The sequence below is a fragment of the Pongo pygmaeus genome, chromosome 2 (assembly GCF_028885625.2).
Source record: "Pongo pygmaeus isolate AG05252 chromosome 2, NHGRI_mPonPyg2-v2.0_pri, whole genome shotgun sequence".
Lineage (NCBI taxonomy): Eukaryota > Metazoa > Chordata > Mammalia > Primates > Hominidae > Pongo > Pongo pygmaeus.
In genome coordinates, this window is record NC_085930.1 from 105,466,361 (window position 1) to 105,479,078 (window position 12,718).

Below are 12,718 nucleotides of genomic sequence, written 5' to 3' on the forward strand. Positions count from 1 at the left end.
GTTCAGTTTTCTGCAGTTGTCTCCTAAGTACTTTTACAGTTTATTTATTAAAATCTGGATCCAAATAAAGTCTATACACTGTAGTTGGTCAATAGATCTCTTACTCTTCAGATTTCAGTGCTCCATCTGTTTCCCTCTTGCATATTTTTATTTGTTGAAGAGCTCAAGTCATTTGTCCTGCAAAGGTTCCCACAGTCCTGTGGGGTCTTCAGACATTGTCTTCTATCCCCTATATTGCCTTAACCTAACTCTGGAAAGGATGGATTGAATTCCGGTTCTATTTGTTTGGCAAGAATATCACACAGATGATTTTGTCTACTTTGATCAGGAGGTATAATGTGCCAGGCAGCCATTGGTGATTGCTGCCCAGATTTTTTACTTCATTTTACCAGGGTTTCAGAAAGATGATACTGCAGTTTTTACATTCTTTCCTCATTAATTAGCTAGAATATGTCTATAAAGAGAAACTTACACTCATCAAACACTGTGGTTACCCTTGGGAAAGGCAGGATGAATATTGGATCTCTTTATTTGCCAGTTTCCAAATAATGCCCTACCAAGCATCTTCCAAAGTTGAAAGCAAGACTTATAATTGTTTTTCAATAATAATCAGGAATTCATGGGTTAAAACATTTGATGTGTTTCTGTGTATTGCAAATATTATCCTTTTGCTCAGATTATCCCCTTTTTAACAGCTGGCTTCCTCTTCTCATTGAATAAAGCTAAGACGTAGGCCGGGCGCGGTGGCTCACACCTGTAATCCCAGCACTTTGGGAGGCCAAGGTAGGCAGATCACCTGAGGCCAGGAGTTCAAGACCATCTGGCCAACATGGTGAAACCCCATCTCTACTAAAAATACAAAAATTAGCCGGGCCTGGTGGCACACACCTATAGTCCCAGCTGCTCTGGAGGCTGCAGCAGAATCGCTTGAACCTGGGAGGCAGAGGTTACAGTGAGCCAAGATCACGCCACTGCACTCCAGCCTGGGTGACAGAGCGAGACTCTGTCTTTTAAAAAAAAAAAAAAAAAAAAAAAAGCTAAGACATACTTTTTCTAAACTTAGTCCTAGTTTTAACCCCCCTTGTTTCTTTCTCTTTTATTGGAGATAGTTTCACTCTGTCACCCAGGCTGGAGTGCAGTGGCACCATCACCACTTGTTGTAGCCTTGACCTCCCTAGGCTCAGGTGATCCTCCCACTTCAGCCTCCCAAGTAGCTGGGACTACAGGCACACACCACCATGCCCGGCTTGTGTGTGTGTGTGTGTGTTTGTGTAGACAGGGTCTTGCTCTGTGATCTGGTCTGGAACTCCTGTGCTCAACCGATTCACCCGCCTTGCCCAGGCTGATCTGGAACTCCTGGGCTCAAGTGATTAACCCACCTTGGCCTCCCAAAGTGCTGGGATTACAGGCATGAGCCAAACCACCCGCCCCCCCATTTTTTTTTTTTTTTTTTTTTTTTAAAGGAAGGAAGGAAAACTTAGTTTCAGAGCAATTCGGTTACACACTGGAATAATAGGAGACCTAGTCAATAACCCACATTCGTTTTTGTTCACTCCAGATTCAATAAAATAAAAACTTCTTACTAAATGTAGGCATTAACATTTCAGTCTCCTCGAGTCATGCTCCAAGTGAATGTTTTCAGAAGTTCCATTCAGAACCCTTGTCTCATTCTGTACCTTTGATTTGTTACAGACTCTTCATCAGTCTTTATCCCTGGCATCTTCCCCCAAAGGAACCATTGAGAACATTTTGGACAATGACCCAAGGGACCTTATAGGAGACTTCTCCAAGGTAATTGCAAGCAGAGCTGCTCTGGCAAGTGTAGGAGGGAGTGTGGGTATTTAGAACCCCACTCAGCCTGTCTCCCTCCCCAGGGTGGTTCCTGGCATACCTCCAAAAGAGCACAGTTAAAAGAATGTTAAAGGTAGGGAAGCAAACTTAGTTTCTCATGATCAGGTATATGTTGGTTTCTGAGACTGTAGATATCACTATAGCTGATGGGCAGTTTTAGGTAGGGAGCTGTCCACCAACCACCTTGATTGTAACCCAAAGACCAGGCTCTCTGGGAACTGTGTTATTATAAAAATAGTAATTAGCAGGATAGTATAAAGCAGAAATAAATCTGTAGCCTCACTACAAGTCTGCATGTTGAAAGGTTATCTTAGAAGGTCCGGGATTGAAACTGAATTTCTCCGTTCAGAGAAGCTTGGCCATTGAGGGAAAAGGCCCTTCAGGAAGTCTAGAGGACGATTTTCTAATAGCCTGATATGCTACATGAAGGCTTGGCTGCAGTAAAATACAAGGCTAGGACAGGGAATGTGTCAATAGCAGCTTCTTTAATCACATTTTGACTTGAAGGTTACCAGATCAATGTTTTATTCATTAATTTAGTTAACATTTATTGAAGCCTTTATGTGTTAGGCAGAGATTCCAAAATGAGATCCATTTCCTTCCCTCAAAGAATTTAGCATGTGGTTGGAGAAGTGAGACATGAACTACGTGTACCACATGGTAGACTGAAATAAATTTTAGTGAGGTGTAAACATAAACGGCATGCCATGAGAAGTAAAAGGGTGTGTCTTGGCTAGGGGGTTGGGGAACGTATGGGCTTGGGCTGTTGATATTTCAGCCCAAATGGGTTTCGAAGGAACAGGGAGAATGAAGAGAACAAGCAAAGACCCAGCTGTATCCTCAGTTTTGGAACCTTCTCTTGTTTGGCAGGGAGAGATGTCATCTTACTATATTACTCAGGCTGTAGTGCAGTGGCTATTCGCACATGCTATCTTAGTACACTGTAGCCTCGAACTTCTGGCCTCAAGTGCTCCCCCTGCCTCAGCCTCCCAAGTAGCTGGGACTACAGGCATGCACCACCACACTCAGTGGAATTTTCAACTTGAATTGAGGCCTGGTTATATTTGTCTTAATGGGCTTATGCATGGGGATAGATGAACTCTTGGCTCAGCCAGTCACCCTAATGAGTAATTGCTAATGTGCGCATCTTCCTCCTCAAGGCTGGGCTAGGTCTCTTTTTTTCCTATCCCTAGTGCCCCACACCATGCTGGACATAGCAGGTGCTCAGTAAATAAGTGAAATCTGTATGTTTAAGTGCTGTTCACAGTCTAACTACTGACATGTGGATTCTTGACAAAAGCAGGAGAAAAATGAGATTACCTGAGGTTTGTTTATTTAAATCTGCCTTACTAGCTAGGTAACCTTGGATAAGGTGCTCAAAATGGGGATAATATACCTCATTGCTTTGTGTGAAAATTAAATGTCAGGATGTTAATGAAGTAACTAGAAGAGTAACTAGTGTGTACTAACTAATGTTTGTTTGCTTCTTTGTTTGTTTTTTGAGATGGAGTCTCGCTCTGTCACCCAGGCTGGAGTGCAGTGGTGTAATCTCAGCTCACTGCAACCTCCGCCTCCTGGGTTCAAGCGATTTTCCCACTCCAGCCTTCTGAGTAGCTGGGACTACAGGTGCATGCTAACGCCCGGCTAATTTTTGTATTTTTAACAGAGATGGGGTTTCACCATGTTAGCCAGGCTCATGTCGAACTCCTGACCTCAGGTGATCCACCAGCCTCGGCCTCCCAGAGTGCTGGGATTACAGGTGTGAGCCACCGTGCCCGGCCATTAATGTTTGTTTTTTAAAAGATACCTCCTACCAGCCAGACAAAACAGTATAAGTGTGAATAAGCTTTCAGATTCTCTAAGTATCTTTTTTTCTTTTTAAGGGTTATCTCTTTCATACAGTTGCTGGGAAACATCAGGATTTAAAATACATCTCTCCAGAAATTGTAAGTCCATCGTTTTGGAACCTACCACACATTGGGTACTTGAATCTAGTTTTTCCTGACGGTCAAAGTTGATTCTCCTTCGTTTTCTCTCAACAGATGGCATCTGTTTTGAATGGCAAGTTTGCCAACCTCATTAAAGAGTTTGTTATCATTGACTGTCGATACCCATATGAATACGAGGGAGGCCACATCAAGGTATGGATTCCTGAGACTTGCTGTAGAAGGAGCCCTAAACAGGATCTGTGGTTTTAAAGTGGGGAGGACAGTGACACCTGGCCGCTTAGCTCATATGCTAGTTGTTAGAATTTTAAAACAATACAGTGAGTGTGGAAGGCATTTGATTCCGGGTGCTCTTAACGAATGTTCCCTTGTCTGCAATACTCTCTACCACCTTGTGCTACAGTTACTCTTCATGTTTCTCCCTCATACCATCATTATCAAGGACACTTGTAGGAGGTACCCACTGATGTTTAAGTCATTCAGGGGGACCAGAATGGGTTTCGTAGCATTTAAGAGGCTTGGGTACCAATGTCTGAGCACCCCAGGGCTCCTGATGAGAAGCCCATCTCTGGCAACATGTCCCGGTGTCTGTGCCAGGCTTAGTGATGCCTCTAAAGTTGATTGTTCAGCAAGCTGCCTGGTGGAGGGGCGTGTTGGGACACACGTTCCCAAGAAGAAAGGAACTGATTTTGCCATTTTAATCGTTTGTTTGTTTGTTTGTTTGAGACAGTCTCGCTCTGTCGCCAGGCTGGAGTGCAGTGGCATGATCTCGGATCATCACAACCTCTGCCTCCTGGGTTCAAGCAATTCTCCTGCCTCAGCCTTCCAAGTAGCTGGGACTACAGGCGCACACTGCCACGCCCGGCTAATTTTATTTATTTATTTATTTATTTGTATTTTAGTAGAGACAGGGTTTCACCATGTTGCCCAGGCTGGTCTCAAACTCCTGAGCTTAGGCAATCTGCCCGCCTCAGCCTTCCAAAGTGCTAGGATTACAGGCGTGAGCCATGGCGCCTGGCCTGCCATTTTAATGTTTTACCTGATTAATAGTGTTTAAATATAGTAAGGAGGTACTTTAAATACGATGGTACTGTTTGCCATTGTCTTGTAGCTTTTGAAAATCCCCAAATTTATAAAACTACCTATAAAGTGTACCATCGTCATATTTGAATTGCCCGTTTCCAGTCCCCATGTGCATGTATGATGAATGTGTACGGACCCACAAAGCTCCATTGAGATACAGGTGCCAGATGGTCTACTGGGCTTAGTACACTGTAGTGTACTAAGTGTACTAAGTGCAGAAGAACTGCAAAAATCACAAACTGGTCTTGTGGACTTAAAGATCACTCTTGATGAGTCATTACATCTTGCTGAATCATTACTTCATGTGTGAAACGTGCAGGTTCCAAGGGTCTCTGTTGTCTTCATAGGGTGCAGTGAACTTGCACATGGAAGAAGAGGTTGAAGACTTCTTACTGAAGAAGCCCATTGTACCTACTGATGGCAAGCGTGTCATTGTTGTGTTTCACTGCGAGTTTTCTTCTGAGAGAGGTCCCCGCATGTGAGTGCTGCACGGAACTGGGTTCTGGGGCAGAGGCTCCATGATGCTTTTGTGGGACGTGGTGGTTTGTGGCTTGCACTTGGAGCATATTTTAGCATATCAAGCAACCTCTTGCACATAACAAGCCATTTTCATATGTAATTTTATCCTGAGGTGAACTTTGGCTCTTCCAGTCTCCCCGACTGTCCTTAGTCTGACCTGTGGGGCTACTGTTCTCATGTGACCTCCTTCAAGTACAAAGTGACCATTCCTTATGCAAATGCCAGAAAAGTGTGAAGTTCTCATTCTGTAAAACCTGATATGATATGATGCTTTGAAACACTTGATATTATTACCAATTTCAGGGTGAAAAGAAAAAAGGGGGCCAAAGAGCTGCCCATCAGTCATCTGTGTCCATTCTAAAAGGATTGCAAGCCTGCTATGTGTCAGGCACTGACAATAAAAATGTAACTACGGTAAAGCACAGTACAGTAAAAATACCACAGGGAGCAGGACCAACAAGGACCCTGCTGCAGCAGATATCCAAGTGGGGATCCATGTAAATGCTAGGAGAACAGGAGGACAGGCAGAGAGGTAGGACAGAGAGTGCAGCTTAACTAGGATGGTCCAAGGGAGACTTCTGCAGGACCATGTTCCTATGCCACCTTTTTATTTTGAACCAATTTATTTAAAAAAAATTTTTTTTAATTAAGAAATTTCAGTTTTTTTTTTTTTGATGGAGTTTTGCTCTTGTTGCCCAGGCTGGAGTGCAGTGGCACAATCTCTTCTCACTGCAACCTCTGCCTCCCAGGTTCAAGCAATTCTCCTGCCTCAGCCTCCCAAGTAGCTGGGATTACAGGCATGCACCATCATGCCCAGCTAATTTTGTATTTTTAGTAGAGGCAGGGTTTCTCCATGTTGGTCAGACTGGTCTTGAACTCCCGACCTTAGGTGATCCGCCTGCCTCGGCCTCCCAAAGTAGTGGGATTACAGGCGTGAGCCACTGCACCTGGCTTTTTCTTTCTTTCTTTCTTTCTTTTTTTTGTTTTTTTTTGTTTTTTTGAGGCGGAGGCTCACTGTTTTCACCCAGACTGGAATGCAGCATGATCTCGGCTCACTGCAACCTCCACCTCCTGGGTTCAAGCGATTCTCCTGCCTCAGCCTCCTGAGTAGCTGGGATTACAGGCGTGCACCACCATGCCCAGCTAATTTTTGTATTTATAATAGAGATGGAGGTTTCACCATGTTGGCCAGGCTGGTCTTGAACTCCTGACCTCAGGTGATCCACCCACCTTGGCCTCCCAAAGTGCTGGAATTACAGGTGTGAGCCACCACGCCCAGCAGAAATTTCAAATTTTGAGATGGGGTCTTAATATGTTGGCCAGGTTGGTCTCGAACTCCTGGCCTCAAGCAATCCTCTCTCCTTGGCCTCCAGAGTGCTAGGATTGCAGGCATGAGCTACTGTGCCCACCCCTTTGAACCATTTTTTTTTTTTTTTTTTAGACGGAGTCTCGCTCTGTCACTCAGGCTGGAGTGCAGTGGCACAATCTCGGCTTACTGCAAGCTCTGCCTCCTGGGTTCACGCCATTCTCCTGCCTCATCCTCCCGAGTAGCTGGGACTACAGGTGCCCGCCACCACGCCTGGCTAATTTTTTTGTATTTTTAGTAGAGACGGGGTTTCACCATGTTAGCCAGGATGGTCTCCATCTCCTGACCTCGCGATCTGCCCATCTCAGCCTCCCAAAGTGCTGGGATTACAGGCATGAGCCACCGCGCCTGGCCTGAACCATTTTAAAACTCAAGAAGAGGTGAGGTTATGGCTGGGCACAGTGGCGCCTGTAATCCCAACACTTTGGGAGGCCGAGGCAGGAGGATCACTTGCTCAGGAGTTTCAGACCAACCTGGGTAACACAGCAGGACCCCACCTCTACAAAAAATAGGAGGTGGGAGGATGGTTTGAGCCCGGCAGGTCGAGGCTGCGGTAAGCCACGATCATGCCACTGTACTCCAGCCTCGGTGACAGAGTGAGACTCTGTCTCTCTCTCACACACACACACACACACACACACACACATACAAAGGTTATACTTGCACACACTTCACCTGATTTTATTAATTTTTAACATTTTGTCACATTTGTATGTACATGCTCTACACACAGGCAACTACAGTAGAACTTGACACTTTTGACTGTCATCTCATAAGTCCTTCAAACATCTGTCTTCAAAGGATGCTCATTGATGAATGGAATTATTCACTCAGCAGTTTTTTTTTGTTTGTTTGTTTGTTTGAGATGTAGTCTTGCTCTGTCACCCAGACTGGAGTACAGTGGTGCAATCTCGGCTCACTGCAACCTCCACCTCCCGGGTTCAAGCAATTCTCCTGCCTCAGGCTCCCGAGTAGCTGGGACTACAGGCGCATGCCACCATGCCAAACTAATGTTTGTATTTTTAGTAGAGATGGGGTTTCGCTATGTTGGCCAGGCTGGTCTCGAACTCCTGACCTCAAGTGATCCACCCGCCTTGGCCTCCCAAAGTGCTGGATTACAGGCCTGAAACAAACTAATCTAGACACACATACACACGTGTAAATTTTTTTTAAACCCACAAAAGATGCTGTTCTCTTTTTTTTAATTTTTGAGACAGGGTCAGTCTCTGTTGTCCAGGCTGGAGTACAGTGGCAGGAGCACAGCTCACTGCAGCCTCTGTCTCCCAGGCTCAAGTGATTCTCCCACCTCAGCTTCCCAGGAAGCTAGGACCACAAACATGCATCACCATGCCTGGCTAATTTTTGTATTTTTTGTAGAGACAGGGTCTCACTGTGTTGCCCAGGCTGGTCTCAAACTCCTGGGCTCAGGCAATCCTGGCCTCCCAAAGTGCTTGGATTATAGGTGTGAGCCGCCATGCCCAGCCCAAAAGGTGCTATTCTCTTAATTCTCTCATTTCACCATCTTCCTCTTTAACACCTCTAATATAAAGGACTTTATTATACCATATTGAAACTTCACCTAGATATACAGACAACGCCCCATCTCTGTATTCTGTATTTGCAAGCTGCATGTTTATATCACCATCTACAGATACCCCTTACACTTTGTTCCCCACTTGAGCTTCGCCATCACTGGCTTTCTGTTAATCCACTGAGGAAAGATTTGGGATTCACAGGTGAACTCTTTTTTTTTTTTTTTTTTTTTTTTTTTTTTTTTTTTGAGATGGAATCTCGCCCTGTCGCCCAGGCTGGAATGCAGTGGCACAATCTTGGCTCACTGCAACCTCCTCCCGAGTTCAAGCAGTTCTCTGCCTCAGCCTCTCAAGTAGCTGGGATTACAGGCGCCTGCCACCACGCCCAGCTAATTTTTTGTAGTTTTAATAGACACGGGGTTTCACTATCTTGGCCAGACTGGTCTTGAACTCCTGACCTCGTGATCCACTGCCTCAGCCTCCCAAAGTGCTAGAATTACAGGTGTGAGCCACCGCGCCCAGCCAAACTGGTTTTAACCACAGGCAGATGGTTTAAGCTACAAGCTGCTGAGGAAGCTGCTGCCCATCCCTCATGAGCAGCTACCAAAGGCCCCAAACCACTGAGCTTCAAGAGAAAATCAGCAGATACTCTTGGCTCTTGTGTACCAGATACCTTTCTAGATACTGAGGGAGAAGAGCAGTGAACAAAACAGACCAAAAAATCTCTGCCTTCATGGAACTTACATTTCAGAGTGGTCAGGAGATCAAGACCAGCCTGGCCAACATGGTGAAATCCCGTCTCTACTAAAAATACAAAAATTAGCCAGGCCTGGTGGCGGACACCTGTAATCCCAGCTACTTTGGAGGCTGAGGCAGGAGCATTCCTTGAACCCAGGAGGCAGAGGTTGCAGTGAGCCGAGATCACGCCAGTGCACTCCAACCTGGGCGACAGAGTGAGACTCCATCTCAAAAAAAAAAAAAAGGTGACTGGGTGCGGTGGCTCACTCCTGTAATCCCAACACTTTGGGAGGCCAAGGCAGGTGGATCACAAGGTCAAGAGGTCAAGACCATCCTGGCCAACATGGTGAAGCCCCATCTCTACTAAACATACAAAAATCAGCTGGGCAGTGGCACACGCCTGTAGTCCCAGCTATTTGGGAGGCTGAGGCAGGAGAATTGCTTGAACCCGGGAGACGGAGATTGCAGTGAGCCCGAGGTCATGCCCTTGCACTCCAGCCTGGTGACAGAGCGAGATTCTGTCTCAAAAGAAAGAAGGTGCTTCAGAGGAAAATAAGGCCAGTGGTGGAAGCTCCCAGGCAGGCTGGAGGAACAGTAGTGGGGCTGCAGGGGCTGGCGTGGGGTGAACAAGGGGCAGAGCAGCAGTAGGGGTGATGAGCTGTAGGCCTCTGAAGGACTTGGGGCCTTGGGCTTTTTCACCAAGGGCGAGGCAGTAAGCAGCCATTGGCTGGATATTGAAGACCATTCGGTCCAGGTAGAGGATAGAAACAGGGCCCCAAGGCAGGAGCAAGTTCAGCCTCTTTAAAAGCCACAGAAAGAAACAAGCCCACTTATGTAGACTGAGGTGAGTGAGGGAGCCTGGCTGAAGAGAAGGCTGGGGTGGAGAAAGCAAGGGGAATCTGGCTCATATAGTGAAACTTGCCACAAACTGGTGGTGAAGGTGCTGGGCAGGACTCAGATGCTAGGATTGTTGGAGAAAGGAAAGTTGGGGAAGAGACCATCTACTGGCACTGGCTATGAGTGCTGCTCATGTGGCCAGGAACTTGCAACTCAGCACTGATTGTTTCTAAGAATAAATGTAAAGCTGGGAAGATGTGTATAAGGGGGACTTAGACCACAACTGCTGCTTTGACTGCGTTGCCTTGTTGCTGTGTGCTGGAAAAGCTAACCCTGCTTTGGCCTTCCTTCCCCTGACTAGGTGCCGGTATGTGAGAGAGAGAGATCGCCTGGGTAATGAATACCCCAAACTCCACTACCCTGAGCTGTATGTCCTGAAGGGGGGATACAAGGAGTTCTTTATGAAATGCCAGGTAAGACTTGGGTTGCAGAGAGCATCCCTCCTCCCCCGCCCCCAGTGGTAGACTAATGGATCTGTCTGGTGGTCATGACTTTCTTTCCAGGGGTCGGGGGACAAGGTGGGTATCTGCTGAACCCAAAGAAAGCCCCTGTAGAACTGGCCACCTAGGTCTGCCTGGCCGCTTTCAGCCTTGTAGCCCTAGGCAGAGAGGACACCAGGTTGTGGGTTTCCTCTGTACATGTGAGGCAGGTATACCCTAACCTCATTCTCTCCTGTCCCCTCAGTCTTACTGTGAGCCCCCTAGCTACCGGCCCATGCACCACGAGGACTTTAAAGAAGACCTGAAGAAGTTCCGCACCAAGAGCCGGACCTGGGCAGGGGAGAAGAGCAAGAGGGAGATGTACAGTCGTCTGAAGAAGCTCTGAGGGCGGCAGGACCAGCCAGCAGCAGCCCAAGCTTCCCTCCGTCCCCCTTTACCCTCTTTGCTGCAGAGAAACTTAAGCAAAGGGGACAGCTGTGTGACGTTTGGAGAGGGGGCCTGGGACTTCCATGCCTTAAACCTACCTCCCACACTCCCAAGGTTGGAGCCCAGGGCATCTTGCTGGCTACGCCTCTTCTGTCCCTGTTAGACGTCCTCCGTCCATATCAGAACCGTGCCACAATGCAGTTCTGAGCACCGTGTCAAGCTGCTCTGAGCCACAGTGGGATGAACCAGCCGGGGCCTTATCGGGCTCCAGCCATCTCATGAGGGGAGAGGAGACGGAGGGGAGTAGAGAAGTTACACAGAAATGCTGCTGGCCAAATAGCAAAGACAACCTGGGAAGGAAAGGTCTTTGTGGGATAATCCGTATCTTTTAATTTATTCAACTTCATCAATCACTTTATTTTTTTTCTAACTCCTGGAGACTTATTTTACTGCTTCATTAGGTTGAAATACTGCCATTCTAGGTAGGGTTTTATTATCCCAGGGACTACCTCGGCTTTTAATTTAAAAAAGAAAAAAAAAGAAGGGGGTAAGAAAATGCAAACCTGTTGTTAAGTTATCGGACAGAAAGCTAGGTGCTCTGTCACCCCCAGGAGGCGCTGTGGTACTGGGGCTGCTGCTATTTAAGCCAAGAACTGAGGTCCTGGTGAGAGCGTTGGACCCAGACTTGGCTGCCTGACATAAGCTAAATCTCCCAGACCCACCACTGGCTACTGAGATCTATTTGGTGGGAGGTGTGGCCCTGTTCTTCCTCACCCCAGTTCCATGACATTGGCTGGTATAGGAGCCACAGTCAGGAAAGCACTTGAGGCAGCATCTGTTGGGCCACCCCCGGCTCAGTGCTGGAATGTTGCAGTGTAGGTTTCCCAGGGAAGGGGGGTGGGGGTAGATGGGCTCCACAGGATGGGGGAGGAGCATGTCCACTGAGTGTCTTCCTTATGTTGCTGTGATATTGATAGCTTTTATTTTCTAATTTTTAAAAAATGGTCATATTATGAGTCAAAGAGTATCAAATCAGTGTTGGATGGGCCACCCAAGGGTGAGGAGAGGGGCTGGAAGCCCTGGGCATTAGAAGAAGGGAGTGGGTGCTGGCATGGACATGACTGGATAGAATTTTCTCAGGAGGGAGCTTGGTGGATTTTGAAGGTGAAACTTTCTGGGTTTATCATGTTTTAATTTGAGAGACAGGAAGTCATGAATCATCACCGGTTGTCCCCTTATCTAACCCCATAAAAGTGGGAATTTCAAAAGAACACCTCATCCAAGGAGCTGGGGCGGACTTCATTGATTCTAGAGAGGCCTGTTTCAGTGCCTACTCATCCCTGCCCTCTGGTGCCAGCCTCCTTACCATCACGGCTTCACTGAGGTGTAGGCGGGTTTTTCTTAACACAGGAGACAGTCTCTCCCCTCTTACCTCAACTTCCTATTCTTGGGGTGGGGGGGTGGGAATCAGTGATGCTGGAGATGGCTAGTTGCTGTGTTATGGGTTTGAGTTACATTTGGCTATAAAACAATCTTGTTGGGAAAAATGTGGGGGAGAGGACTTCTTCCTACACGCGTATTGAGACAGATTCCAACTGGTTGATGATCTTGTTTGTAAGAAAGAGATTCTGTTGGTTGAGTGCCTAAAGAGAAAGGTGGGATGGCCTTCAGATTATACCAGCTTAGCTAGCATTACTAACCAACTGTTGGAAGCTCTGAAAATAAAAGATCTTGAACCCATGCTGTCTGCCTAGTTCTTGATGGATTTAAGAATTACATTTCCCTTTAAGGTCCTGGGAACACATTAACTAAAATTAGTGTTTGGGATAGCCACATTTCCTCAAGAAGCTCTGAGTCCAAAAACTTGTGGTTCAGATTGATTTGCAAGATGAAATGGGCGCATAAAAAGTGTGCCTGAGG

General features: G+C 46.6%; 1 protein-coding gene and 1 pseudogene across 5 annotated transcripts in view; one reads left to right on the plus strand and one right to left on the minus strand.

Annotated features, from left to right (window-relative positions):
- CDC25A (cell division cycle 25A) overlaps positions 1 to 12,538 on the plus strand; it is a 31,386-nt gene extending 18,848 nt beyond the window's left edge. For all 5 annotated transcript variants that reach the window (XM_054481875.2, XM_054481876.2, XM_054481880.2 and 2 more), the window contains 6 exons: positions 1,693 to 1,791; positions 3,735 to 3,797; positions 3,894 to 3,992; positions 5,228 to 5,358; positions 10,234 to 10,345; positions 10,617 to 12,538. In XM_054481875.2, coding sequence (XP_054337850.1) covers positions 1,693 to 1,791; positions 3,735 to 3,797; positions 3,894 to 3,992; positions 5,228 to 5,358; positions 10,234 to 10,345; positions 10,617 to 10,757 — 645 coding nt within the window. In that variant the 3' untranslated portion in view covers positions 10,758 to 12,538. The remainder of the gene's footprint in view (positions 1 to 1,692; positions 1,792 to 3,734; positions 3,798 to 3,893; positions 3,993 to 5,227; positions 5,359 to 10,233; positions 10,346 to 10,616) is intronic.
- On the minus strand, positions 8,209 to 8,502 carry LOC129034162 (small nuclear ribonucleoprotein F-like; annotated as a pseudogene).
- Positions 12,539 to 12,718: the final 180 nt, after the last annotated feature.